Source organism: Anser cygnoides, chromosome 21 (genome assembly GCF_040182565.1).
Source record: "Anser cygnoides isolate HZ-2024a breed goose chromosome 21, Taihu_goose_T2T_genome, whole genome shotgun sequence".
Taxonomy (NCBI): domain Eukaryota; kingdom Metazoa; phylum Chordata; class Aves; order Anseriformes; family Anatidae; genus Anser; species Anser cygnoides.
This window is the reverse complement of record NC_089893.1, coordinates 4,946,728-4,973,333: the sequence shown is the minus strand read 5'-3', so window position 1 is coordinate 4,973,333 and position 26,606 is coordinate 4,946,728. Positions and strand designations below refer to the sequence as shown.

The 26,606-nt window shown below is 52.7% G+C and overlaps 1 protein-coding gene across 3 annotated transcripts in view; it reads right to left on the bottom strand.

Moving 5' to 3' along the window:
* The window catches only part of POU2F3 (POU class 2 homeobox 3), a 41,636-nt gene extending 16,641 nt beyond the window's left edge, over positions 1-24,995 (bottom strand). The window contains exons 1-4 of one of the 3 annotated variants that reach the window (XM_013187215.3): positions 24,695-24,995; positions 20,780-20,833; positions 19,995-20,063; positions 9,479-9,513 (exon numbers count right to left, since the gene is read on the bottom strand). In XM_013187215.3, the coding sequence (XP_013042669.1) occupies positions 9,479-9,513; positions 19,995-20,063; positions 20,780-20,833; positions 24,695-24,980 (444 nt within the window). In that variant the 5' untranslated portion in view covers positions 24,981-24,995. The remainder of the gene's footprint in view (positions 1-9,478; positions 9,514-19,994; positions 20,064-20,779; positions 20,834-24,694) is intronic. The other 2 variants (XM_048063227.2, XM_048063229.2) reach the window with 2 other exon arrangements.
* Between the last annotated feature and the right edge of the window lie 1,611 nt (positions 24,996-26,606).

Genomic DNA, 26,606 nt, shown 5'->3' with positions numbered 1-26,606 from the left:
TCTGTGAACTTTTGGCAAACATTCGGCTCATGAAAACATCCTGCAGACATATTGCAAAGCTGTAAAAAGCCAGCCTTACACGAGGAAGTTGGAAAGATTCGCGTTAGCAGCTCCGATCTCACCATGTGGAAGGCCGTACCCCTCCGACAGACAGACGGACGGACCGACGCACATCTGAGCTGATGAAGTGGCAGCAGGATGCCACCGGTTGCACAGGGCTCCAGCTGCAGCCTCCTGGCGTAACCCAGCGCCGCCGCCAAGGTGGCTTGCGATGCTTCACGGCATTCCTGTGCTTACAGGATCAATTAGCAATTCAGCTAACGAGCACCAAGCAACCGGCCAAGGTCCCCAGGCCAGCAAGCATCTGCTGCTGGCTGGGAGCACTTCCCAGGTAACATTAGCACTACTCCGCCATCCCCTTCGCTAAGGTGGGACGGGCTGATTCTGCACCCGCCTGGGATGCTCTCCCCAAACCTAGATAAGGGGTGCCCATACCCTGCCCGAGCAAGGCTGTGAAAGCCACACCAGCCTCCTCCAGCAGCAGCTGCGGTCGTCACTGTAAGACCGAAGACAATCGGATTTGTTGTGCAGTTTCTATTTAGACGGCAGCCTCTTTGAAACAGGTATTTATCTGCCCTCGTATCTGGCTTATCTGAGAGTCAGCAATTCACAACTGTTTAAGACTTGGACTTGCTCACATCCCTCCCCCTGCAGCTGCAAAGGGCTCTGGCTGTTGGGAGGAGGATTGGGTGCACAGAGGATTCGGAGCCGATTGCCCCTCAGTGAAGGAGAGCAGCACGTTTCTTCCTGGGCTGAATCATTCCCAAAGCATTATTTCACACAACTGGGTTGCCTGAAGTCAAGGGAGGAAGTCTTATGATGGAAACAGGTATCAAAACTGGATCCAAGGCTATTGCAGCTAAGCCTTCCCACCTTCCAATGGCGTAAGTGTACTTCTGTGAATTACCTGCACACGTGGGCACCATAAAATAAAACACACACTAATAATGAATTATAGCAATAATAATAATAATGGGCTTGCAATTACTATTTCCACATGTACTATCCTGCACATGCAGCGAGGCTTAACAGAGACTCAGGAAGAAAGCAGAAAACCCTTCTGTTAATAGGACAATATTCGCCCTATAAAATTCAGTATCCTTTCACATTAAAGAGTGGGATTTTCAGAAGCTGTCAGAATGACAAAAGCAGAATTAATCCCATGCTGAATGCTTAGCAGACAATATCCTAAAACTCAGTAATGGCAACACACTGAAAAATTAGAATGTAATCCCTAACCTCAACACACCTGCATCAGAGCTTTGAGGCGTTTGAGTCTGTTAATTGAGGTCTGATCTGATACGCTTCACCCTCTGAGCTGCAGCTCAGGACGTGAATGGCTGCGCCGGAGCCGTAGTAAAAGTGGGGGTGGGAAATCAAAACTAAGTGTAACCAAGCTACACGCTTCACAAAAGGAAACAAACAGAACCACGCTCGGCTTTGCGTTCGCGAGCCTTCTGATGCAGCATTTCCCAAGTGTTTCTGCTTTGAAGCAGAGGAAAAAGAAAGAAGCCATCCCTCTGCTCCGCGCCGAGCGATAAGCCTCCGAACGATCACGTGCAGCACAGCAGGCTTCCAAAGCAGGCACCGGGCATGGGAGAGGAGAACTGAAGGCAGAGGTGGGGCGAGCACCTGCCCCGAGAGGCCGTGCTCACGTCTGTGCTGCCTCTGCACGAGCCCCAGGAGCACAGCGAGGGCTTGGAGTGGTGACCTGTGGTCAGAGAGCACCGAGCTGGCAAAGGGATGCTGGAAAGCAACAGCTTGGAGCATCTTCGCTCTTGCTATTGGTACTCAGGCATGCAGTGCCTTCCCTGCCAAGGCCTGTGGACGTGCCAAATTGGAAGTATTTAAAAAAAGGGGAGGGGAAGATGCCATTTTCTTGGTCAGAATGGTGAGAACCTCCAAACAGAACATGGAAAACTGTTTTACCACCGTAAAGGCTGCGATTTCTCCCACGGCTCCGTTCCAGGACTCTCCTCCCCAGCCCTGAGCCCGGAGGTGCTGCCATCGCTGCTGCCCCAGCCTCGCCGAGCGTTGCAGCACTGCTCCTGCATCTCCCAGTTCCACTTGCCCAACTTCCAAAGCTCTCCAGAACTCCACCTCTGCCTACACCTTTGCGCTTATCTTCCCCGCTCCCACCCTGGGCTGCATCCCTGCCCCTTTCCTTATCAATCCGATTTCACACATGCCAGGCTTCGTTGCTTCTCCCATGCCCTCCTGCGTGCTTGCACAGGTTCCCTGGAGCCTCGTCATGTTCCTGTTGAAGTCAGCAGCAAAATTGCCTTATTGGTCTTTTACGGGGGCCAGAACCAGACCTTTAACCAATTCCCTACACGAAAAATTTCCCCTGCCCGTGGATCCCTTGCCTAGGGGGAGCAGACCGTGCTGATCCTGTATTCTCTGTGCCCTCTGGCTGCCAACCAGTCAGAAACCACCTAAATACCTGGCACTGCCTCCCTGCTGCACGGCACCGATGTCCCCGGCTCAGTCATCCGCGCGCAGGGCAGGGCGAGACGCGGGAGTCGTGGCGCAGGGAGCCCTCGCTTTCCGCCCCATCCCACATTGGAAAAGGAATGAACTTGGAACCAGCCGGCTCCCGTGACTGGGGCTGGCTCCATCCCAGCTCCGCAGGTTTCTCTGATTGGTTCGGGGGAGTTTTGGCACCCGCTGCCGCGCCCCGGGGAACTGGGACACAAGGAGAGCAGCTAGAGGAATTGCATTAAGCGCACACAAGTCATATAATTAAAAAAGAAAGGGAGAGTGAGAAAGATCAACTTCGCTGGAGAGTATCGCATAATTTTTTGGTTTGGGTGGAAGGAATGAGGCTGGAGGTTGAGGGAAGAGGGAACCAGTTCTCTGCTCCCAGCTCGGGGGCTCTGGCATCTTCCACGTGCCGGGGAAGCAGGCGAGAGGGTGTCCTGCGAGAGAAAACCCAGCCTCTGCCTCCCAAGGGGCCGAGCAGCGCCGGCTCACCCACTGATTTCACATGGAGCGCTGGCACATCAGCACCTCTGGGACGGGAGAAAGTGCACTCTGATGTCAGGCTTCCAAAATTAGAGGCCTTGCTTGAAACCCCATCACCTTCACCTTTTTATGCTATGACTTGCCCTTCTGCAAAATGGGTGCAGGGCCCCACCCTTGCTGGGTGGTGCAGGCTTTTGATTGAATTCTTGGAGCTCACCAGATGAAAGGCCTTCAAGAATTTGGAGTCTTCTCCTTATTACCGATGAGCCATTCTCCAGCAGGCAGAAGAGTCATAACCATGCATGGTAGTTCATGCAGCTCACCACTTAAAAAGGTGCCAAGCAACCTAAAAAGCGCCTTGACAGTGACATCCATGCCCCGAGCTCAGTTTCTATTGCAGAAACAATTGATAGGTCCCTTTAGTCCACGAAACCAGGGCTTGTCGCCTGCAAGCTTAGAAAATATTCACTAAAAGATGATAGGAGCCCAGCTGAGCAGGGGATTTGCACAAAGGGAAGACCAGTCTGTCTCTCCATCTTTAAGAGAGCTTTGAAACAATAGCAGAAGATATATTGCCAGTGGACCAAGGCAACAAGTGTGGGCAATACCTTCTAAATACAGGTTGCTCTTTGGAAGCCTGGAGCAGCAAAGCAGGAGTCTGTGAACGGGCTGCAGCTGGATCTGAGAACCAGGCACAATCCTGCCAACTCAGGAGTGATGCTGAGCTATTGTCAGCAGTTATTGGCTAAGCAAACAAATCTGGTGACTTCAGTCCATCCCTTGGGAGCGGAGGGTGTGGGGTTTAGAATATTGCCTCCTGTTTCCATCCCTTTCTCCCCTACAAACTTTGCAAGAGAGTCACCGGCACGTTTTGGAGTTTGTTCCCAGCAATCTCATCTGCAAGGCTCCAAAACAAAACTAGCCTGCAGAAGAGGTTCCTCTACATATCTGTCCTAAGCAAAACAGTGCCATATATAGAAACAGAGGACTTTCCCTCCAGCCAGGGCTTTCTCTGATGCTTTCCCAAAGGGCTGCATTTCAATGAAGAACCAGCACACATACAAATTTATGCAATCAGTCTATCCCTGGGATGGAGCAAGGGAACTTCAAAAGGGAAAGGCCAAGGCAGCGCTCAGCTTAGATCCAGTGTCAGTCAAGGCAGATATGGACAGCTGGGCCCTTTTCCAACTAGAGAAGGCTCAAGAGATGAAAAGCAGATGCAAGACTTAGGCTGACACCCTGGGGCAATGCGGAGAAGAAGAGAGAGTGAAATCTGAATTGATCCCCAGAGGGGAGAAGGAAGCAGGATGTGAACCTCCCCTTGAGAGGAGGGCAAAACAGGACTGGGATGGAAATCTGGAGGGCAGACTGAAACCTGAACTACCCACAGGGAAGAGCCAAGCAGGAACAGAAATGACATATAGGGAACACACGAGATTAGGGGGAGGTGGGAACTCAAAGTGGAATGAAAAACTATGAGAGAGATCGCCGGGGGGAGGGAAGCCCTGATTGAGCAAAATTAAATCTGCAGGGAGTTTTGCATCCCAGATATTAATAACAAACTACCTAGCAAGTTGGGCCCTTCTTTCCACCTTCAAAAGGATGGAGGGGAGGAAGAACTTGTCTGTGGTTGAGCACAAGACTATGAATCAGAGAATCGGAGTCCGTATCCCAGCTCCGCCAGGGAGCAAGGCCCTGGATTACAATAAGCCTCAATGTCCACAGGCAACTCTCCCGTAAAGCATCCACTGATTTCAGCTGCAATCACAGTGCTCAGCATCTTTGGGAAAAGCCAGGGAGTCAGCCTCTGTCTGCCTCATCTTCAGGACAGGGTTAAACACCTCCCTACCTTCTGGAGGATGCTAAATTCATTAGCAAAGAACCTTGAGACGTGTGGGTGGAAAATACCCGGCAAGGTCAGGGCGTTAATGGCTCTGAAGAAGGGCCACCTGTGATTTCACATCTCAGTTCGCCTGCTTTCCTTTCTCACATCATGTGTCTACAGGACATCGGCTGCGAAGACCTGAGACAACTCAGTCTCTTACCTCCAAACAACTGCTGGAAACCCCCCCCAAACCTCAGAAATTCAAGTTCCATCAGAAAATGACCCTGCCAGATACGAACAGGGCGGGGAGGTGAGGTTAGAGAAGCACATCCTGGGGTGGGAAGAAGATCCTTTTGGAAGGGAAGAATTTTTTCCACGACCCAGTTCCTCACTGCTCTTTTGGGGTATACCAGCAGACACACTCAGTTGGCCCCCCAAAATCTACTCGAGTCCTTCTGACTGGGAACCTTAAGCAGCTCGATTGTTTGATGCTGACTGGTCACTGGAAGAGAGGGGGTGTGAAACCTGTCCCTTACCGTCATGAGGGACTGTCAAAATGGCACAGAGTATGACCCGATGTGGGAATTCAAACATAGAGCTAATGTGCACGTGAAATACCAGCCCACTTCAATCGTGTATCTTGTTTCCTGATTTTACTCTGGATGCTTCCCCTTGTGCTCTGAAGATCTCTCCTGCACCACCACTACATCTCCCAGTTACCTCCTTTTCTCAAGTAAATCCTTCCCAAAATCCTATTTCTAGGAGGCCCATAGGAAAGGGCTGTATCCACATTACATCCCCTAATGGGTGTAAAACAAAGAAAATAAAGTAATAAAGAACCAACAGGAAAATTCAAGCTATGCTGAGCCCTGGGCTACTCAGGCACATGAGTGCCTGCCTGCAATATTGGTAAGTCTCACGGCAGGATCACCTCTGTATTGGTGCAAATATCAAACCTGTCATTATCATTAAACAAATGACAGCCTGTCTACATGGGTTAGCCTTCTGCTGGAACGAAACTGCATGACATATTTGGATACAGAGCACACGCAGATCCTTTCCTGCCCTGTTAAGGCACAACCTTTCAGCTTTGTTTCAGAAGGGACACATTCTGTCCCAGCACGGGAGCGCAGTTTTGTGCTTGAGAGCACAAGGGGCTTGGAGAGGACGTCTCATTCCCTCCTCTGGAAGATGATGTGAACCTTCAGTCCTCATGTTGCTGCAAGGGCCAGCAAGTGCCACAAACCTACACATCACTTCCCTGGTGGAAAAGAAACGAGAGATCCAGAATCTGTTCTTCTCTCCCCTAGCTGTGGGTTGATGCATGGCACTGGGAGCTGGACTACACTTACACCGTAGACACAAGACCTGTTGTGTCCCAAAATCGTGAGCCCTAGCTCTGTGTGCAGATTGCAGGAGGCAATGGAGTTATAACTCCAGAAAAGGGCAAGTTACACGGCTCTCCAGAACAGCTCTCTTCAGAGCAACAGAGAAAACAAACAGTGCAGTATTTCCCCAAAGTGCGACCACTGCATTTACCAGTGGGGGAAATAAAACAAACCAGACCATCACCACCTGGTGAAGATCACCACATGACAGCGAGGAAAAGCCCTGACTGCAACACTTTCAGCCGGACCTTTCCCGGTCTGAAGACTCTGAAGCCACCACTGCCGAGTTCCTCGCTCCTCTCCTTGACACGCTCTGGACACGATCCCAAACCATTAAGAAGCAGATGTCCCTATCCAGGTTGCCAGCACTGAAGGTGAAAGTTTATTACGCTCTCTTTGCATTTCCCTTGATATAAACAGGAAACAACAAGCATTAGACTCTCTAAATAAAAAGCCAAACCAGATAGGCAAGGCAGAAGATGCTGCTTTTTTCCATACACACCCTTTCCCCTCTCATTCACATACAAATTACTGTTGCATCCAGGTGGGAGGAGAGTTTAAGTGGGGAGGGGGGGGGAGTGAACATTTGCCAAATAGGTTGAGGGATCAGAAGGCAGCTTTCTCATAAGGCACAGGGCTGACCCACAAACTGCGAGAAAACCTCAAACTCCGCAAGAGTTTCCCTCCTCCCCGTTCGCTGGGTGAGAGCAGCCGCAGCAGGGAACTGGTAGGCAAGTAAGGGGTCTAACCAGGTCACTCCACCCTTCCCTTCCCGCCTGGAGCATAACAGGGGAGGGAAACAGACCTGAAATGTAGGCCATCTACAAAGACTGGGGGAGAGGCTTAAACGATGTGAGATTTATGATCTTCAAAGTGATTAGCGCCCAGCACTCCAAATAAAGTCAAAGAGAGCTCGGCAGCTCTCGCATTCAGCTTGGAGTTGGGTTTCAAACCATGCTTCTCTGGCTTCGGTTTGAAAACCTGAATTGCAAGGTAACAAAAAAAAAAAATACACCCAAACCCCAAACCAAAATTAAAAACCCACCAACCTCCACCCGTAATGAAAGAGCTCGCCATCTGGTTTTACATGAAAACACTTTGATATTCCCGTATCTCCCCTCTTCCTTTTTCTCATCGCTCGAAATCTATTTGCTGAATTGAAGGTAAATTCACCAATAGCTGAGGTCAACCCGAAACGTGAGTGTACAACCGGAGTGCGTTTGGGCTCAGTCTCATTTAAAATAATACCAAGAATGGCTCAACTCGCCCTGGAGAGGGCCAAGAGAGGGAGACAGAGAGCCACACTGCCTGCAGGTCCTGCACCCGCTGCGTCCACTCACCCGCACTGCTACAACCCAGATAAAAAAAAAATGCAGCTAAAAAAACACCAAAATGAGCTTATTCACAGGTTTTTGCTTTTTAAGCCTTGATCAGTCCCCGGTAAGGTTTGCTGCTTGGTTACACAGGTGTACGAATGAAAGGGACTTTGCGGTGCCCTGGTGGAAGGAGAGAAACAAAGTGGGAAGTGATTGCTACCAAAGACTGCTGTGCAACCACAGCCTCATTTTGGGAGGAGGATGTTTGCATCGAGCAGACTCTGGCCCAAATCCTAGTGACTGTGAGGCTGCCTGCCTCACGAGTTTACCAGCAGTTCTCATTCAGTGGCATGTGAGGGACAGGGACCTTGAAGATAATGAGTCCAATCAGTGGCGGGTGTGAACCAGCGCTGCTTCACCACCATCACTAACGTCTCCTCGATTAACCTCGGCCCAGAATCCAGTTCTAACATCTTTGTGGTGTTGCCATAGGAAAAGTTTGCAACATGTAATGATCGTGTACTTTCATAGCTTATTTCTATCTTGAGGGAATTTTCTTTTATCACTCGTTATAAGCAGATTGGATTTTTCTCTTGGCTCGTAGAAAGCCTATGCTTTGGGCTCTGCAATCCACAGAGCTGGAGACACAAGACTTTTTGTTTTCAGCTGGGTTTTCCAAAAACCTGGAAGATGGCTGAACGTGTTAAGACACCTTTGATAGGAAGTTACTACCCACCCAGAACCGGAGCAGCCAAACCAAACAAACAAACAGCAGCTTGCTGACATCTGTCAGACCAGAGCCACCAAAACAAGCTTGGAGGACAGAAAAGTCACAGGAGAGGCATCAGCTGCCCACCTGCTGCTAGCAGGAAGCCTTTGCAAAGGATCGCAACCCTTGAACTCGGGGAAGGTAAAGCTGGAAGCAGGCAGGCTGCTGGATTGCTAGGAGTGCCAACATCTGCTTCAAACGCTAGTAACTGTCCATGGAGCTGCAGCCCTGCTGGCTTTTCTCGCTCCAGCTCCCCAGAGTGCTGCTGCAGGTGGGTGCCTTTGCTCTCCAGAGCTCCTCTTTGTGTTTACAAGCTCTGAGCCCAGCCCCACTGATGGCCACAGCAGTCCTCGGCTCAGGACTCGGCACGTTTTCTCACGTCTCTGCACAGCTTTGAAATCTGGACAGGGCTGTCACCTGCCTCCCCTTGCAATTCTGCTTTGAGGTTCAGGGGTTTCTGAGAGCCAGGTGTCAAAGTCTCAGGCACTCCATGAGACAGGTTGCTTTTGGCTGCATGAAGCCTGAGGATAACATCTCACAGCAAAGAGAACAGCTCGCCAGAGCCTCACGTGCTGCAGCCAGGGCTGCTGCTATCAGACACGCTTGCATTTATCTGCTGTCCCTTTCCCTACAATCTTGCAAAGAGGAATCTGCCATTGTAGGCAGGCCTGGTCTTGACCCAGGCACTCCAAGACCTCAAACCACCTCATCTTCAGTCCTTGCTGATACTCCTGTGAGTCAGCCCATGCTCCTAGACTTGCATACCGCAGTGCTTTCAGCACCAGTGTCGCACACGGTGCAAATCCATGGAGCTTTGGGGCGGGATTTGCACATTTGCCAGTGTAACTGAGGTCCCTTTTGTTTCTAAATGGCAATAGAAAAAATTAAAAAGCCAGCAAAAGCCTCAAGCAAAGGGTGACTTTAAGAAACTCTATAATTAACTGAACTTCTATGAAATGGGAAGGCCTGGAAACCAGAAGTTTTATCTGCCATGCTGTCCCACAAGAGGAATTGGAAAGGACTTTTGTGGCCTGTTTAATAGCAGCTTGTGACCTAACAGTTTGCGTCTCCTAGCAGTAGCTGCCTGGGACTCAGCAAGATGAGCAGTTAACAAACTGTAATTCAAGAAAGCAGGAGAATCCGGGGAGCGTCTTACCTGCCTGTTAAAGTCCAGCCCATTCTGCTCACTTCCTACAACGAAACAAACAGAAAAAGGTCTCAGTATTAACGGCAGAGAGCATCCATCTAAACCTCCCAGAACTCAGGACCACGTAACCAAAGACGTGCTGCTCGCCCAGTGCACTTTAGCGTGAGAGCAAGGAGAGGAGCAGGGAGGTGGAGTCGATGCGAAAGCAGCCATGGAAGCACGAGGGCAGCTTTTGCAGCACTTGGTGGTACCAGCCTTTGCTGAAGTTTTTCCGCCTGGGAGACACCTAGCCAGGCAGCACCGGTGGGGGAGAGCTCACCGACAAAGGGAGATTCCAGCAGGGGTGAACTGGAGGATATTGCAAATCTCCAGGGAAATCCGGGAGCCAGGACTGTGCATAAAGCCAGAGCTAACTGTGGGAGAGGCTAGCAAACAGGTGGCCGAGGCTGTTAACCAGGGATCTTTAGGAACCTGTGTGGTACCAAGTAATTACGGGATATCTAAAGGAACAGAGGGTGCCGTGGGGTTGTGCGCAAGAGGCGTCTCCTTGATTCCAAAAGAGATTGGCAGGCACAGGGGGAAAATCAGACAGGTTTCAGCCTGAAGGTACCGCACAGGCCCTCACTCATTCCCCTTTGATGATAAACATTCCCCCCCCCTCTATCACACCTGCCAAATTCATCAAGAACATCACAGAGGAAAGGCTGTGTGCTCCACAGATATGAATGCTTTAAGGGATTCCACGAAGCCTCTTCAGTTGCAAAGGCAACCCCAAGAAACCCCTTCCCTTCCCCTTTGCAATCCATCCCCTAAGTCATTCTCTTCCAGCCCAACTGAGTTTGTGATAAATAGTCTGAAATTGTTCACATCCCACCACCACAAACCCCTGGGGGCCTTTTGCTCCAGATTTTTTTTTTTTTCCAGTATAACGTTCCCCATGAAGCGTAGCCCATGCCCTGTGATCTGATCAAGCTTCAACACATCATGTTTTTCAGGAGTTCATGGCTCTTGCAAGAAGTTGGAAAGCAGTTCAGGGAGGCTGTGCAGGCGGGAGTGCAAACCCAGGAGCGCAAACCCAGCTCTCCCGTTGGCTTGCTTGCTTTCAACTGAGCAAGCCTCTACCTCGAGCTAGCAGGCAGTTCTTCAGCTCGCACCATGCTCGTACTATTCCCAGGTGAATCACCAGGGCTCCGAGATCCTCAGGGGGAGTGTTCTTGGTACGATTACTCATGGATGGCAGAATGCTTTTAGAGCCGACTCTAACCATTTCATGGCACCCTGTTCTCTGCTATCTAGAAACTACTCTGAAGATTTTATCTGCAGCACGTTAACAGCACCAGCGATGGAAACTGAGCTGCCTTTGTTGCTCTCTTTGTTGCTGAGCTGCAGGTCTTCGTTATCAGACACAACCAGAGCACTATTTCACGGCAGAGCACGCCGTTGCCCCCCGCTCCAAAATCTCTATCCTCACCACCTGCAGCTCAACCCCAATCCAGGTCTGTACCTTTTTCCGCCAGCCTGTCTGCATTTCTGCTGTGCTGCAACCTGCCCTCCCTTCCTGGCTCCCTCCCGACCTGCTTTTCAAAGCTTTCTTTCTCTTCCCAATCTCAGGTCTTTATCTTCTTCCCTGCAGTTCCCTGATCCTGCTGCCACCTCTGACCCACCAGGCGCTCGTGAGCCCCCCCAGCCGTGGCCAGTTGCCCCCTGACCACCTCTCCCCAGCTGCTCCCGCCCCAGGAATTTGTTCATTCATTGCGCTCCAGCTCCAAGCCCCGAGAGCCAACGACTGCTCATCTAAGCGATGGGAATGCTGATAGCGCTAATAGATGATCGCAATCAGCATCCACACACCTGAGCGGGGCTGCGTGATGATCTTCAAGGCCTGCAGTTTCTACCTTTGCAACCCACGGGGGGTTGATGCAATCTGAGGGCAGTAGCTAAAGGGGAGAAAGGCAAGAAGGAGAGAAGAAGGAAACGCAGTTCCCAGTTGCTAAAATAGAACAGGAAGGAAAAGGTAATCTTCTGCTTTCTTGGACGCAAGGCTTTCGCTCACGTTCAAATGCAGCATGTTGATGAGGCAAGATTCAAAGACCTGGAGGGAAATCCCTGGGTCCCAGTGCTGAGGGCTCTGAGTCACCACCGTACACCCAGCTCCTGGAACCCGGGATGCGCAGCTGGAGCACAGCTTCGTGCTGCATCCCTACCGCAACGAGCCAAACTCTCCAAACGAGGCTGCCAAAACACACAGCAGGTTCAAAGCGCCCAAGCTCAAGCTCTCCAGCACATCCCCTCCTCCTCTTCCAAGCTTCCCACCTTTCCCTTTTCCCTCCCTGCACCAGCAAGCGCAGCCTTCAGACTTCTTTTTCCCTTCCTCTCCTATAAGGCCAGACTCAGCCCCCTCCGCATCCCGCCTCAGATGAGCGCAGGTGCTCGGGAGTACCTCATTTTCTGTGACAGTGGAACATGCTGGAAATATGCATGGAGATCAACAGGAACCCATTTGTTGCTTGGGTGTCTAAGTCTGAGATAAGTGCCCCAGGCTGTCTTGGTAGACAACGAGGAGAAATAGGCACCTCCAGAGGCCATTCATCTGACCTATCTTAGACGCCTATCTAAGTCGAGATGAATGGCCCTCTGGAGATGACAATTTCTTTTTATTGACTACAAAGGGACCCAGGGGCAACTAGTTCAGGCTTAGATGTCCAATAGTGTGATATTTAAAACTGGGCGAGGTGATTTCTGCTCCCAGTGGTTATGTAAATGGGGGCTGGATACACAAATCTCTGCAGCTTTTCAGCAGGATCAGTGAGTGTTTGCGCGCAGATTTATTTGCAAACAAATCTCATCTTTTTCTGTTTCAGCAAAAGCTTGTATGTCGAGTGAAATTAAAATGACTTCATCTGCAAGCCAAGGTTTGGGTGTGATAGGGATAACAAGTCTCTTGTTCCAGCTAAATCGCTGACTTTCCTACAAATATTTTAAAAACAGACTGCTTTCCTTCCCATTTCTATCAACATCAGGACCCACGCTGAAGGAGTCATTTCTCTCCTTAAAGGAACGGGCTGTTCAAACAGCACGGATCTGCACTTAAGATTTAATCTCTCCTAGCTCCAGGAGATAAAAAGAACAAGAAGTGTAAGTGGCGGCAGATTCTCAACTGCTGCAAACTGCCAGAACGCCGCTCGTTTTGGTGGAGCTCTGCACCAGCCAACAACGTGCTCCTGCTACGCCAGCCAGGCACCACGGCCCTCCCTTCCTCCAGTTGCATCAAATTTGGGAAGCCCAGGGACTTAAAGGGAGAAGGGTTGCTTTGAGCTCCTTGCACTACCTTTCCCAGGAGCTTCCCCATCCATTGCCCTCTCCGTGGGTGTCCCGGACAGAGGGGGAGAGGCAGCGATAAGCTCCGCCGGCTCCCCGCAGCACGGCAGCCGAGGGCCGCGCTGCTCTCCTTGGTTCACCTGGCAGCTGTTTTGCATAGCACTGGCATCAGATCTGGTGCGAGTTCGCCTGGGGAGGTTTCTCTGGGGATGGGAGCAGCAGCGCAGTTCCGGACGGCTTTCCCCCCACCCCTGCTGTTCCCCCCCGTCTGGAAGGCTTCGCGTGCTGTGAAAACCGAGCCCCCGCGCCCCGTCGCAACCGCCCCGATTCCCACTGAAAGCCGCCCAGCCAGTCCGGCTCTCGAGGATAAAAGCCCCGCGATGGCAGAAAGGAAAATCAAGATCGCAGCTCGGCTTCGCCTCGGCGAGGCAAACACATGCAGGAACATGCAGATGTCACCCGCGGGGAGTGACAGCTGCCCGTGGCTTTTTGCCCGGCGACAAAGCAGGGCTGCAACCAGAAGGCTAACTTAATTCCCCTTCCCACCCAGCGACACGCTTAATGCGCCCCGCAGTTTGATCTCGCAGCAGGGACAGGGAATTAGGAGGCGATTTCAATCTTTAGCAGGTGTTGGGGAATTCCCACAGGGAATCAGTTTTCTGCCCGTGCATTTGGGAGGGAAATTCAGAACAGCTGAACGGTGATGGGGGAACAGTGCCAGGCAGACACCGGGCAGGGGATTCAGGCTCAGATGTCTAACTTTTAGGTGTCTAATTCCCAGCCAATTGCTCTAGGCTGCCTTTACAGCCACGGAGAGGAAGCCGGCGCTTCCAGAGGGCAACTCACCTCGCCCCCAAGACAGAGGGCAGAGAGATGAATCACCTTCTGCTGATGCCTATTTTCATCGCTGACTCTACAAGGCGCCCGGGGTGAGTAGGTCAGGCTTCAGCCTCAGAGTGCTGAATATCTCAAATTAAGATTAATCTCACATATCCTGAAGTATTCTAGCACCCCAGCTGATAAAGCACAATGCCGTTAGAGGTTGACAAAGTAGGCCAGATGCAGAGCACCTTTCAATACACATTTTCTAGAGGCTAAGGAATTAACTCGCTCACATTGACCGATGCAAGAATCCAGTCCCTCACCAAAAACACAACGTAAAGTTAAAACAACACCCAAGAGCAGTTAAAGAAAAGAGTAGTGACACTCATTATAGCTATGAACAATACTTGAGCCACACACTGTAAATGAAGCAAAGCATTCACCTGCACTGAGATGGATGGGGTTCTATTAAGCCAAAAAGATATTTGACTCCTCAGTAATTTAGCTCACTTTGGATACCCGAGCAAACACCATCACAAACCTCTCTGCCATTCCCAGCAGCCAGACCAGCCACTTCTGCAGAACTAGCAGCACAAGCCCTGGCTGGGACGAGCTCACTTAAATCACCTTGTCATCACTTGAGTGGCTGGCCCTGATTCCCCCACCTGTGCCCAGTGGTAATGGGGAGCAGAAAGTGCAGCTGAGCAGACACCAGTTGGTTCCCCAGACCCTTACCTGCCCTGCTGGGATGCTCCCTGTTCCCAAGGTTAGCTCTAGGAGTGTTACTTAAAAGGAACAAGGGAAAGTCTGAACGGGATGGGAAGTTCTCAAGGCAGCCAAATCGGGCTGCAGTCTTCCTGTTCTTTGCGCTAACAACACAAACAGACCAAACCGGGGCATCGGGGCATCTCCATGGGAAAGTCAGGGCTGGTTAGCAGGAAAAGTGAATGTGTGCTGGCTGACTCAGTGAGAGGGCTGCACGACTGCAGGGGAAGCTTTCACTGAAGGCTCGAGCGTTTCATTTGGGTGGAAACCCCCAGGGACATAGAAATGCCTTTCCTTTGTGAGCCTCGCAGAACTCCCACCTCCTGGTGCCACCGCAGCTCCGGGCGCGATGTACCCTTCGTGTGGGGCAGGGCGCAGGGGGAACGCAGGACAGCGAGTGTGGGAGACTCGGGCAGCTTCCAGAAGGAAACCCGAGGGCAGCAGTTGTTCCCACGGAAAACATTTCACCTGCAGGTGTTGGGAGAGGGCAAGTCTCTTCTCTTAGACCAGAGGCAAGAGGCAGATCAGACCAGCTCTTCCTTTGCCCCTCTAATTCAAGTCAAACCAGCCTTTTGTTCCCCTTTCCCCTCCCCATCCTTTTTTATCCTCTTCCATAATGGGATGTTTAAGAAAAAAAAATAAAATAACCCAACCTCAAACCCTAATCACCTTCATTTGAATTTCAAATATCCCCCTCCTGGCCTCCCCCACGCCCCAACTGACTCGGAGCTGGGAATATGGAAATTTCTCCTGCTTGCCTTAAATGTGGCTGTGCTATGAAAATCATCAGCCGTATGCAAATCCCGAGCAGGCCCAATTGCCATAGCAACCAGCTGTTTCCAGCCCGGCTGCTGCTGCTGCTTTTATTTATTTGGGACTTGTCCTGGGGCTGTTCGTGGCTGCAGGGGAAAGAGAGGAGAGAAGTCCTGGAGGCTCGGAGGGAAGTTTCAACGGGGAGAGCTGGCCTTGGCGAGCAGAGGCACAGCCAAGGACGGGGCTCGGCGTGGGGCTGGGGAAGGCCAAGTTTCCTCAAAAGACTTTGGCCTGACGGCCTGTTTCCAGCCCTGTCTGCGGAGGTAACGGCAGAAGAAAGAGGAAGGCTCGGCCCAGGCATCCCTGGGCTCGCCTGCTGGGGGGTGTCCGAGAGCAGCCTGAGCACCCCCCAACCCATTTCATGCTGCTCAACCTGACATGGCTTGGGCATGTTTCCTTCTACCTGAGTTAGAAGCAGATGCAGAGGTGAAAACCTCCGTATCCTATTTGAGCATAAGCCATAAAGTTTAAAAGAAAGCCTACCCAGAAACCCAGAGCCCTACCACAGCAATACGACAAACACCGGTGAGCCCAGCCCCTGGGAGAGCTGCACCCACCCCGGGGAGCAGCTCCTGCAGCAAGGAGCTTACACCTGGCCAAAAGGTGGGGGATGAGCTGGGGACCCCCACTTCAGGGCTGAAAATCCCGTTTGCACAGGGCAGACACTGAAACGAGGGCTCTGGTTTTCCACCGCGTGGCTTTGATGCAGAAGGCACGGACAGACATCAGGAGATGGGGAACCAGGAGGGGCTTGGGGCCTGGTGGCGGCAGTGGACACAGGCTTTTACCTCTTGCTGCCACCCTTCTACTGCCACAAGCTGGCTGGAGTCGAGGAGCTGGGGGAGAGGAATGACACTCAAAGGTGCATCCCCCCTGCAAGACCGTAGGAGCAGAGGCATCGTAGCTCCTTACCACTTGCACTGCCTTGGGGTTCAAAGGAAGGGCTCTTCCTGACCTTCAGAAGGAAGGATATCTGCTCTACTGCTTCCTAACCCTCCGAAAGAGGCTGAGACAACCACGGTGCTGTTGTCACCAGAGCTGCCGAGAGCACCCTTTCCACCTCCACGAGCCCTTCCCACACAACCCCACTCCTCGACCCGTCTGCTTCCAGCTCCCAGCCCTACCCCAGCTGTGCACGCCATCGGGCCAGCCCTTTGCCACCACCCCAGGCAGCGATACCAGCTGCTTTAGGGCAGCGGGGCCGCTGTAGGGCCGTCCCGCGCTGCGTGCAGCCCCGCAGCCCCGCTCCCTTCCCCGTGCACCGGGATGCCCATCGCGCACCCCGCCCTGGGCTCCTGGCAGCCTGTCCAGCTCCCCGTGTTGCAGGGTGGGGAGGGAAGATGTTCGGAGCGCCCGCAGCTATTCAGTTACCGATGGTTGTGTTTGAAGAGCTTCCCTATCGCCCTTTTGTTAAGGCTTTGGCTTCCCCCCCATAGCCTCAACAGATGAAATCAAAGGGAAGTAGCTTTGCTTGGTGTAACCTGTTTTGATCAAGCAGATAAACGGGGAACAAGTGTCTGACACAAACAAACAGACAGACAGAGGCAAGTCCCACCTCAGCATTTTGTTGCATCAGATACAGAGGGCTTAGATAAACCACAAGAAGGGGGAGATCTCTGCCTCTCGGCTGGAAGACCAGGGGCGACACTCGGCAGTGCCAAGCCCCCACAGTTCCCATAAAAAAAACTCAACCCAGAACTTGCTGGCATGGCTTTCATCAGTTTAAAAAGATGAAAAGAGCTCGCAGCCAAGCGCAAAACTCGCGCTTGTCATTACCCCCCATGGAGTCCGCGGGACTGCCGGCAAGCCCAGCGCGCAGCAAAGGGCAGGGAGGATGGCACGGCACGGCACGGCATGGCTCGGCTCCACGGGCATCCGTGGATGAGCATCTCGCACATGTGCCGCAATAGGAAAGGCAGGGGTAAAGCAAGGGAGGGCTTAGGATTTGCAGGACGGGGCAGGGGATATCCTATATTATTATTATTATTATTATTATTATTATTATTATTATTATTATTATTATTATTATTATTGAAGTCTTTTTTTTTTCTACCATGGCAGAATTTTGCTGCAACCAGCAGACACGGGGAAAAAAAGGAATGCAAAGAAATGTAGAATTTTGGAGGACATCTTACTAAAAGCTTTGAAGCGTTTTTTATGAAATTGGTGTGGATAAGAAAAAAAAAGGAAAAAAAAAAAAAAAAAGCTTAGTTTTCCTAACCTCTTATGAAAAAGGAACAATTTGAAAATTTTCTCAAAAAGAAAAAAGTCCCACAATTATTTCAAACACTTCCAAAGTAAAACAATGCCCCAAATTACCCTTTTTTTTCTCCTCTGAGCCCAGAACTGGCGGAGATATGAAAGGATGAGATTATGCTTCTGCTACTGCCACTTCCCATCAGATCTTTAGGCATCAGTTTTAGATCAAGGGCTCGGTTTACAAAAGCATTTTGGCACCCAACTCTCTCCTTTTTTTTTTTTTTTTAACATTATTATTATTTTAAATTCTTCTTGGAGCCAGTCTACATCTTTTGGTGATGAAAGGCCTTTGTAGATCTGCACCTAGAAAGATTTCCAGCCTTTAGAAGCCATAATATTGGTAGTTTGGTAACTGCCCTCTCCTTCCAGGGGGAACAAATTTCCTGGGGAGCAGTGCATTGGCGCAATTCATTAGGAAATGGGTCTTCAGCTAGTAAGTAATTGGAAAATAAATTTTCCCACATGAAGCTGGTAAACAAAACACTGTTGCAGTAAAGATCCCTCTAACAACGTGTATCGGGGAAAATAAAAACTTCAGGGAAGTTCAGTACAAAGCGCTCTGTTGTTTGTAAACGGGATGCTCGGGAAGAGGGGAAAAACCAAACAAAGAGGCGGAAAAGCTTCGGTGCAGCATCAAGGCTGCCCCTCGGTGGGCTTGGCTGGTTGTGAGCACTGGTGGGGCTGGATGAGGCCCTGAGGGACACCGGTGCCGGCAGGGCATGGGGCTGCTCTGGCCCCAAATCTCCCGTAGGGTCCCATCGCCTGCATCCTCTCATCCCACAGCCCCAACACCGTGCTCTTGTAAGGTCTCCACCAGTCCCGGTGGAGGAAAGCCTTGGAGGAGAGCCCGATTGAAAGAAGTTGCTTGCATCAGTCCGCAGGGAAGTGTCACTCTTTTGTAAATGAGGGAGATTTACTTGTTCTGATTTCCCTGCCTGATTTGAAGGCTCCCGGAGCAGCGCTGAACATTTTTGTTATTTTAAAACAAATTGCCTCCACTTCTCCGCATTCTCCTCGCAATTACCACTAGAAAGAGGTGCTACAGCTCACACTAATGGCTGTCTGGGAAGCTTACACCAAAAAACCGCACTGCACCCGGCCAGCCGCCCCTGCTGGGGCACTGGGTGCTTGGGGAGCCGCTGCCTCCCCCTTGAAAGCTCCCCCAAAATGCGAGCGGGGAATTTTGGAAGGGCTCAGGACACGCTTGCTGCCAGGCGGCGTTGAATTGATTTATCTCAGAAAACCAGCTTGGGGGCAGCTGAAAGCCATGAGCAGAGGCTGACCTGACCAGAGTCAAGTGGAGTTCATGGATATGAATAGAACTAGATTTTATCTCTGCCTTAGATTTTGTCAAATAACCAACTTATGAGCTCGGAGGATTTCTAGACCTCAGTGTACGGTGTAAATAAAGGGGCAGTTTTAGTCCCATTAAAACATGCCTAGGCTTCTCTGCCTTTAGCAAGATCTCTCTCTCTCTCCTTTTTTTTTTTTTCCTTTTTCCTCAATCCTCTTAATCGATAAAAGGAGAAGTAAAATCATTCCATGTGAAGTTTTAATCTGTTGTTACACGTGCCCCCACCCCAAGCTTAGTGCTCGTCATGACTCACAGAACAATTCTTCTGCATTGTCTCTATGAGTTTTGGTTTTAAAGAGTGCTTATTCCAAGTCTACAGATGAGTCTCACTGTTTCTAATAACCTTTCTTATATTACAACTATAACTAGTGGGTGCTTAATGCCTTTCTTATTGCTATTTATTTGCCTACGAAGGAGTCTGACCATAAGCCACATCCTCAAGATCCTGCACTCAGCCCACTGTGGGCAGTGGCAGTCAGAAGCGATGCTGGAAAACATGACATGGATTTTTTGGGGGTATCTCACACCCTGTGGCAGTGCAGGAATTGGTAGGCAAACTGGCAGAAGTCAGCAGTAATGCCAGTGCTATTATCTTCACGGGATCGCCCAGTTCTTCAGCTTTCCATCTGCAAGGAAAGCTGAGGCTTCTAGCCACAGAGCAGGGAGAGGCTGAGCATCAGGTGGGAGTAGTGGGGATGAGAAACCCAATCACGCCTCAAGAAGAACAGCGATACATTTTGGCTGGAGCTACCAAGCTGGATTCGACTGTTCCAGAAGTCCCTCCCATTTTTCTACATATACGTGGCCAAAAAAGGCTTCGTCCCTGGGAGTTTTGTCTGGGGAGACGTTCCTGACATGAACCCCGTGCACAACGTGGAGCTGTTGGTGCTGAGCTGAGCGGACCAGGACCATTTCAGTGGCATTATTCATTTGGTGAGAGAAGGGAGCGTATTTCCATGCTCAAACCGCAGGGCCACGCACTGATTCAGTGCTCTCACACAAGGATCTTGCATGCTGATCAAGATACCAATGCAATCCTAGCCCAGAGCGCATTCTTGATCAACTCCCCGGCTGGCTGGAAGGACGCAACGCAGCAGCAACAGGAGCAAAGCACCGGCGGAAAGTTCCAGCACCCGAGCCCCCTGATCCCTTCCCCTCCCTCGGTGGCCCCCCTGTGTCCCAGACCCTCCTTACCTGGCTCCACCTGGTCGGGCTCGTGCCGAGTGTCTGTGGAATCCGCCGCATCGCCGCTCATCTTGATCTCTGGAAAAGATGGCACAACTGATTTTAATAACAGGTCACAGTCCCAGGCAACAGGCACATGTGGCTTCCACTAAACAGCACAAATGAATGTGTAATTATAATAAACCATCAGACTTTCAAATTTCTGATTCCTCAACATACAGGCACTAGAATATTCATCAGCTCTGAGGCTGCACTTTCCCTCCTGTTGCTCTTTGCATCCCCCCTCGCTCCTTTTCCCCCTCCTCAATTCGCTGCTGTGCCTCTCACCTCCTGCACTGCAAGGGGCTCGGGAAGCACCGGGAGCCCTCCCTGCCCCGCTGGCCTCTCCCCCGAGCTTTATGCAGCCTTCCCAGAGCAGCCGGTGACGCTGCCCTCCACCGCCACACCTGCAGGGGATCCCTCCCAGCCTTGCCCCCTCTCCCACATCCCTTCCTTTTTATTTGGGGATGGTGCAGCGGGGCCAGAGCTTGGTGCTGTGCAGGGCGCAATCAGCCAGGGCCGGCCTTGGCGAGGCAGAAGCGGAGCAGGATGCTCAGGGAGGGAAACAAGCTCTCTTCTCTTCCTCTCAAACTCGGCTTGTTCTCCCCAGAACTCCTCTTGGCAAAGTGCTGCCCCGCACACACGTGCTCACACCCCTCTCAGACCACAAAGCCATGTCCCCAAGGAGAACACTGCCACCACGGTCCGGCACGCTTCCCTCCATCCTTTCCAAGGCCAATAAATTTGTCATTTACCCTTGAAGTGATGGCTGCCACCACACCCGGGGCCACGTTCTCCTTCGGGGACAGCTGAAAGAAAAGGGTGGGAATAGTCAACTTTGCACTGGGTTGCTCCTGCCTCCTTAAAAGAGGCAAAGTACACACCGGGTGAGAGAAGGAAGAATATCTATTCAAATTCAGTCGGACACCCCCTCGCCCTCTTCTCCCCTTTGCATGGGAATTTTAACTCTTTCCAGGCTGGCTTGGGGGGGGGGAAAAAAGATAAGAATACATTTTTATAAAGAGCCGACCGAGTGATTTGCATGTGCTTCCTGCAGCCAATCCCGGCCACAGGAGGCATCCGATTTGCATCGGGGAATAACAACAGCGTGGAAGCAGGGCGAGTGTTTGCTGTGGTTTTGCTGGGGTAGAAAAGGCAGGTGGAAGCCTTCTTAAAGGCATCCTGCAAACCTTTTCCTCTTTCCTATGTGTGCCTTGTGTTATTTCCAAGTGGCCAAAAGGGTGAAGAGAAACCTATATGTTTTTATTCCAATTTCCCTCTATTACTCACAATAAAGCGGGCAGTGCTTTCATTTGTTTATTTCCCCTCTATTGAAACTTCCCGTGTGCAAATGGCAAACTCTCTGCTTTTTCGCCAAAACGGAATAACTTTATTTAGGCTAAAGCTTGGAACTTTTTCCCGCAGCAAATGACTAAAAGAAGAAAAAAAAAAGGCAAGATTTTTACACCACAGGAGTGCAGCAACATCCATGCACTTCAGAAACTTCCTTTCCTTAAATTTTCTAAGCAGCGAGGGAGGAAAAGGAGAGAGAAGAGCGTTGCTTTTCAAACAATCCCTCTGCAATTAAGACGTGAACATTTAGTGGGGCTTCTAAGCACTGCTACTGCGGGAAGAGTAATTATCTTCAGTTATAAACATCTTCTTGTCTTGTAACACTGCCAAGGGACCCTAACTTAGGTAGTCTACAAAGCACAAAGTTTTGCTTGTTGCCAAGAAGAAGCTTTAAGAAAAGCCAAGTTCTCAGAAAATAAGGAAAACCTTTACCTGTACAGAAGTTTGGCGAGAACGTCTGCACGTTTGAAAAAACAGAGTAACAACAAAAAAACCCTACTGCAAGTTTCCTTGTGGGCACACAATTTACGAACGTGCGTTAGTAGAAGAAAATTATCTCATCTCCAGGACCACGGGGGCAGAGGGGGGGGGACGAGGAAGGCAGGACAGGCTCACGAGCAGCCCGTGCCCCTTGCACAGAAGCAGGCTGCCAGCAGCAGCCGTGCCTGGCCCCTCTACACGGACCCAAGCACCCTCCTGGTGCTCTGCAGGAGCCTCGGTGACCCGAAGGAGCCAATTCCCACAGCCCCTGCACTTTGTACTGTGCACGGGCAGTAAAATAACCTGGCTGGTGCTCGGAGCCCTGTCTCTTTTCATGCCGGGTGAGGCCCTGGGCTGCCAGCAGCCACCCTCAGCCCCCACCAGCAATAATCCTGCAGCTGCCAGTGCTTACACACCAGCTGTGGGCCATCAGTGAAATCCCTTCCTCCTGCAGTCAGGAGATAACAAGATACCCCGTGATGCTCTCATACAGAGCAGAAGAGTTTTAGTGTCACAAGGAGTCGGTTTCCACTCATAAACGTACACAAGTTATTACAGCTTAAATACATTGTGTGTGTGGGGGGGGGGAAATAAAACAGCAACAAAACAGGAAGAAAAAGTAAGTCCTTTTGATCAAAGCCAGCTTGATATGAGTCGTTTGGGGCTGCCCACCTTTCAAACACCTATGATAATGATAACCATGCTGCAGCAGCCATCCTCCAAGGGCTCCTTGAGAGGAGGGAGCAGACGCAGAGGGGTGACCAACACAAGTGCAGCCAGGATGATGGGAACTCCTCCTCTTTGTCCTCCGCTTTAAACCAGGGAGAGCGTGACACAGCTCAGCTGAATATGAACCCCCACGTATGGCAAAATTTCTAAAGACTAAACGGGCTGCGAGACTTTGAGGCTAAAAAATGTAGGCTCCTACCACACCGCTTTGCAATACACCTAGGCTAGTAAAAAAAATACAGGCAGGCTAGTAAAAAAAAAATCTCTGGGAAAAATAATGCAACTTGGGACTGCCTAACTCCTAACCACAGACCTATTAGGAGCCGCCACTGTGGCCTGGGCCATATTAAAAATGTGCTGCTATACCTCAGTTAGCAAACATCCCTGGAGTAGAGGCAGTCTGGTCTGTTTACCCAGACCAAAGAAACTCTACCAGTGCAGACAGTTCTCTGGGGATATATCTGCATCTATATTTTGGCTGAAACAAATGGTGTCAGCAAATAAAGCTTTCCCAAGCCCTTATTCCTTGTAGTTGTCCTGACATGGGCACCAGAATAAACCAGCCTGGTGGCTTTAAGAGGAAAAAACGAAAGCCAGTGGTGGTAGTGGGGAGAAATTGGGTTGGCTGGGGCCAGCACCTGGAGCCTGTTGAATTTTGCTGCATTTTCTGTGCCCGAGCCCCCGCAGAGGCTGCAGGAAGCTGAAAACGCCCAAAGGCCTGGGGAGGAGGAGGCGGAGGAGAGGAGGTTCTGCTGGGGGGAGCCTCTGGTTGGGAAGGGGGTGTGTAGAGCCCCCAGTCCCTTTGTGCAGTGGTGATGAAAGAGGGCTCAGCACCCCCAGCCTGAGCACACCAGCACCTTTGCAGCAGTGGGAATAAGCTCCCTAGGCTCTGGCACGTGAAAGCAGCTGGGCCCAGGTTCGTCTCCCTCCCTGCAAAACCACGGCGTGAAGCTCAGGCCCCTCGGACGGGCAGCGGGGTGGGATGCTGCGGGGGCAGGAGGGCTCGGCGCGCACCCAGCGTGCGCAGCTCCCGGCCAAATCCACCCTGGGAGCAGTGCCGCCAGCTCTGACAGAGGGCACAGTATCGATTTGGGGAATCTTCTCATGAAGAAAGAGTCGCCCACAAGCAAAGCAGATGGGCGGAGGGCAGCCTGCGGGGGACGCGTCCCCGAGAGGCACCACTCACGCACGCACGCCCATCGCAGGTGCTCGGACGAGTCAGGCTCGCACGCCGCGCCGGCACCGCCAGCCTCCTGCCGCCCTGCTCGGCCTGCACATGGCCCCCTGCCCTCAGCACCCCCGGTGCCACAGAAGGGGCTGTCAGGATCCGGCCCGTGCCGTAGCCCTGCTCAGCTCTCGTGCCAGCACTGCCCTCGGCCCCCACGTGCCAGGGACGTTCCCTCTCCTCCAGCATGAGGGGCTCAAGAAGAGGGCAGGAGCTGGAGTGGCTCCGCGGGGCAAGCCCCAGCTCCACGCAGCGCCGAGGCTTTTGGCAGCCGTGGCTCTGCTTCCCCTGCTGCTTGCGGAGACGTGAGGCTGCGCCTCCGTGTCAAAGCCCTGCAAGGCGCGGATACTCCTCCTGAGTGTCCCCATTCATTCATTCCTCGCTCACCTCACCCTCCCACAGCTCTCCCCTGGCTCATTTTTCCCTCTTTGTCATTAACCTTCCTCCTTCCAGCCCAGTCCCATCCCTCACTCGCACCCACCCACCCCCTTCCACCCTTTCTGCATCCCTCGGTGACTTTACCCCCCTCTCTCCTCCTGGCTTTATCCCAGTGACTCAGGACACCGGGTCAGGCACTACCTCCCCATTTTCCAGGTGCCCAAGAGACTCTGCCCCGCAGCCCACGTTCGGGCTGGCAGCCTGAGCAGCGCTCCCACGCTGTGGGCATGGCTCGGCTGCCCCCTAAATAGGGCCAGGGCAGCATCCATCCCCCAGGTGGCTCTTAACCAGGCACTGGCTGCCGTCACTGACTCCAGCAGGAGAGAAGAGGAGGGAAAGGAGGGAGGAAAGGTCACGGGAACCAGAGCAACCCCATTTCCTGCCCGAGCCCACGTCTCGTCTGCGTGGTGAGCCCCAGCCCGATCCTTCCTCAAGCGCCCTTTACCTGCGTGCACAGACTCCAGGTTCACCATCCTGCTGGTGGAGGGAAATCCACGGTGCGCCCAGCCTCCTGCCGTCAGCCCCAGGTTGCCAGGGGCTGCCAGTTTGCCCTCCCTCCTCTGCCACCCGCTGCCTCTCAAACCGGGCGTGGGTCCGCTCCCCAAGGGACCTAGAGCTCCATTGCCTGTTGCCATGCAGGGCCAGGTGAGCATGCGGCGCCGCGCCACGCCTCGCCCCACCTCCGGCTCCCTCGGGTGCCCTGACACCCAGCAGCCTGGCGCCCGGCCCATGCAAAAGCACCCATTTGCATATTAGTAACTCGGGAATGGATGAGTCCCTGCAGCGCTACCAGGGCGTGGGGTGGGGTGGGAAGGAGGGAGGAAGGAGGCGCTTCGCCCGCCCGCACCGCCTCGGATGCGCCCCGCAGCACCTGCCCGCCGGGCTGGCGGAGGGGGCTTCGTGGGGGCTTCGTGGGGGCTTCGTGGGGGCTCCGACACCAACCCCAGGGCCGCCTGGGGAGGGAAAGGAGGCTGCTGGCTCCGTCCCTTGCAAAGCACGGGTGGGAGAGGCATGAAGGCAGGCTGGGCAGCACCCAGAGGGGAAGATGGCCGAGTGCCCCCCCCCCCCCCCCCGCCATGGGGCAGCCCCTTCACATTTTTTCTGATAAATTTTGGGCTCTGCTCGGGTTGAGCTCATGCGTGTGGCCTGCACGGCGTAGTCTTTGGCTGCTGTGGGGCTGGGCTGAATGTAAGGGATGCCATATGAAGTGGTCAGCACAGGGCAGAAAGGTGCCCTGGTGCTGCTGAAGGCACAGGGTCAGCACCCAGCGACTCCCCTCGCCTGAGCCCCGCTCCCTGTGCCAAGACAGCACCCAAGAAAAGTAATGATGGGGCAAACAGCCTCCTCCTCCTCCGCCATCTTGGTTCAAGCTGCAGGATCCAGCCGACTTCCAGGGAAAGCAGGGAGAAAAATCCCCTAAAGCTGCCTTGTGCTGCGGGCAGGCCAGGCCCTCGGCCTGCTCCCCGTGCTGTGACAGGGACCAGCGGTCACCCTGATGGGGCTGGGTGCCACGTTTGCTGTCTGGGTGCCCCCTACCATGCCCGAGGTGGTGGGGAGCCTGCGTGAAACTCCTGCAGCCCTGCTCAACCCCCTCCTGAAAGCGTTAACGCGCTCAATTGGTAGCTGCCAGGTACAAGCTATCGCACATTCATCTCTCCCTGGCTAATTCACGTTCCAGGGCTCTCGGCTTTCCCACATGCTGCTCTCCCTCCCTGGAAAGACAGGTTTCTCTGAGGAGATGGGTGGGCGGGCGGGCAGGCTCCCCGGGCCTCACCTCCAACCCAGTCTGGTGCTGCGGGGCCGGAGAGCCTGCGCGGTCAGAGGGGAGCCCTCGGGAGCGGGGAGCAGGCTGCAAGTGTGGGGTGGATGTGTTAAAAAGATTAAAAAAATGAGGAAATTTGGGGAAAGACGGAAAGGGGGAAGCGAAGAGGAGGATCCCGGGTCTGACTAGTGTTTGCGGGATGGAGGAACTAGAGGGGGAGTGCTACGGGCTGAGCTCAGAGCGGCTCCAGGAAGCAGGGAGGTGACATGGGGTGGCTTGCGCAGACACCTCGTCCTGTCCTGAGCTGCTGGAGGGGCTGGACTCCTGCCACCGCTCCGTGGCAGAGCCCCAGCCATTCAGGCCTGCTCCCCGGGGCATTCCTGGGCCGCCGCTGCTCCGTTTTTCCCCTGCTGCCGGCCTGGCCCCCACGGCTGGGTTTTCCCCGTGGCGAGGGCTGACGCGATCGGGTGGCCGCACTGCGTCAGACCTGGATTTACTGGCAGCACCTCGCCAGCTTGAAGGGCCTCCAAGGGGCAGGAGAAAGGCTCTGTGAGGGCTGGGGGGGGCCATGAGCGTGCTCCTTCCACCCCAAAAA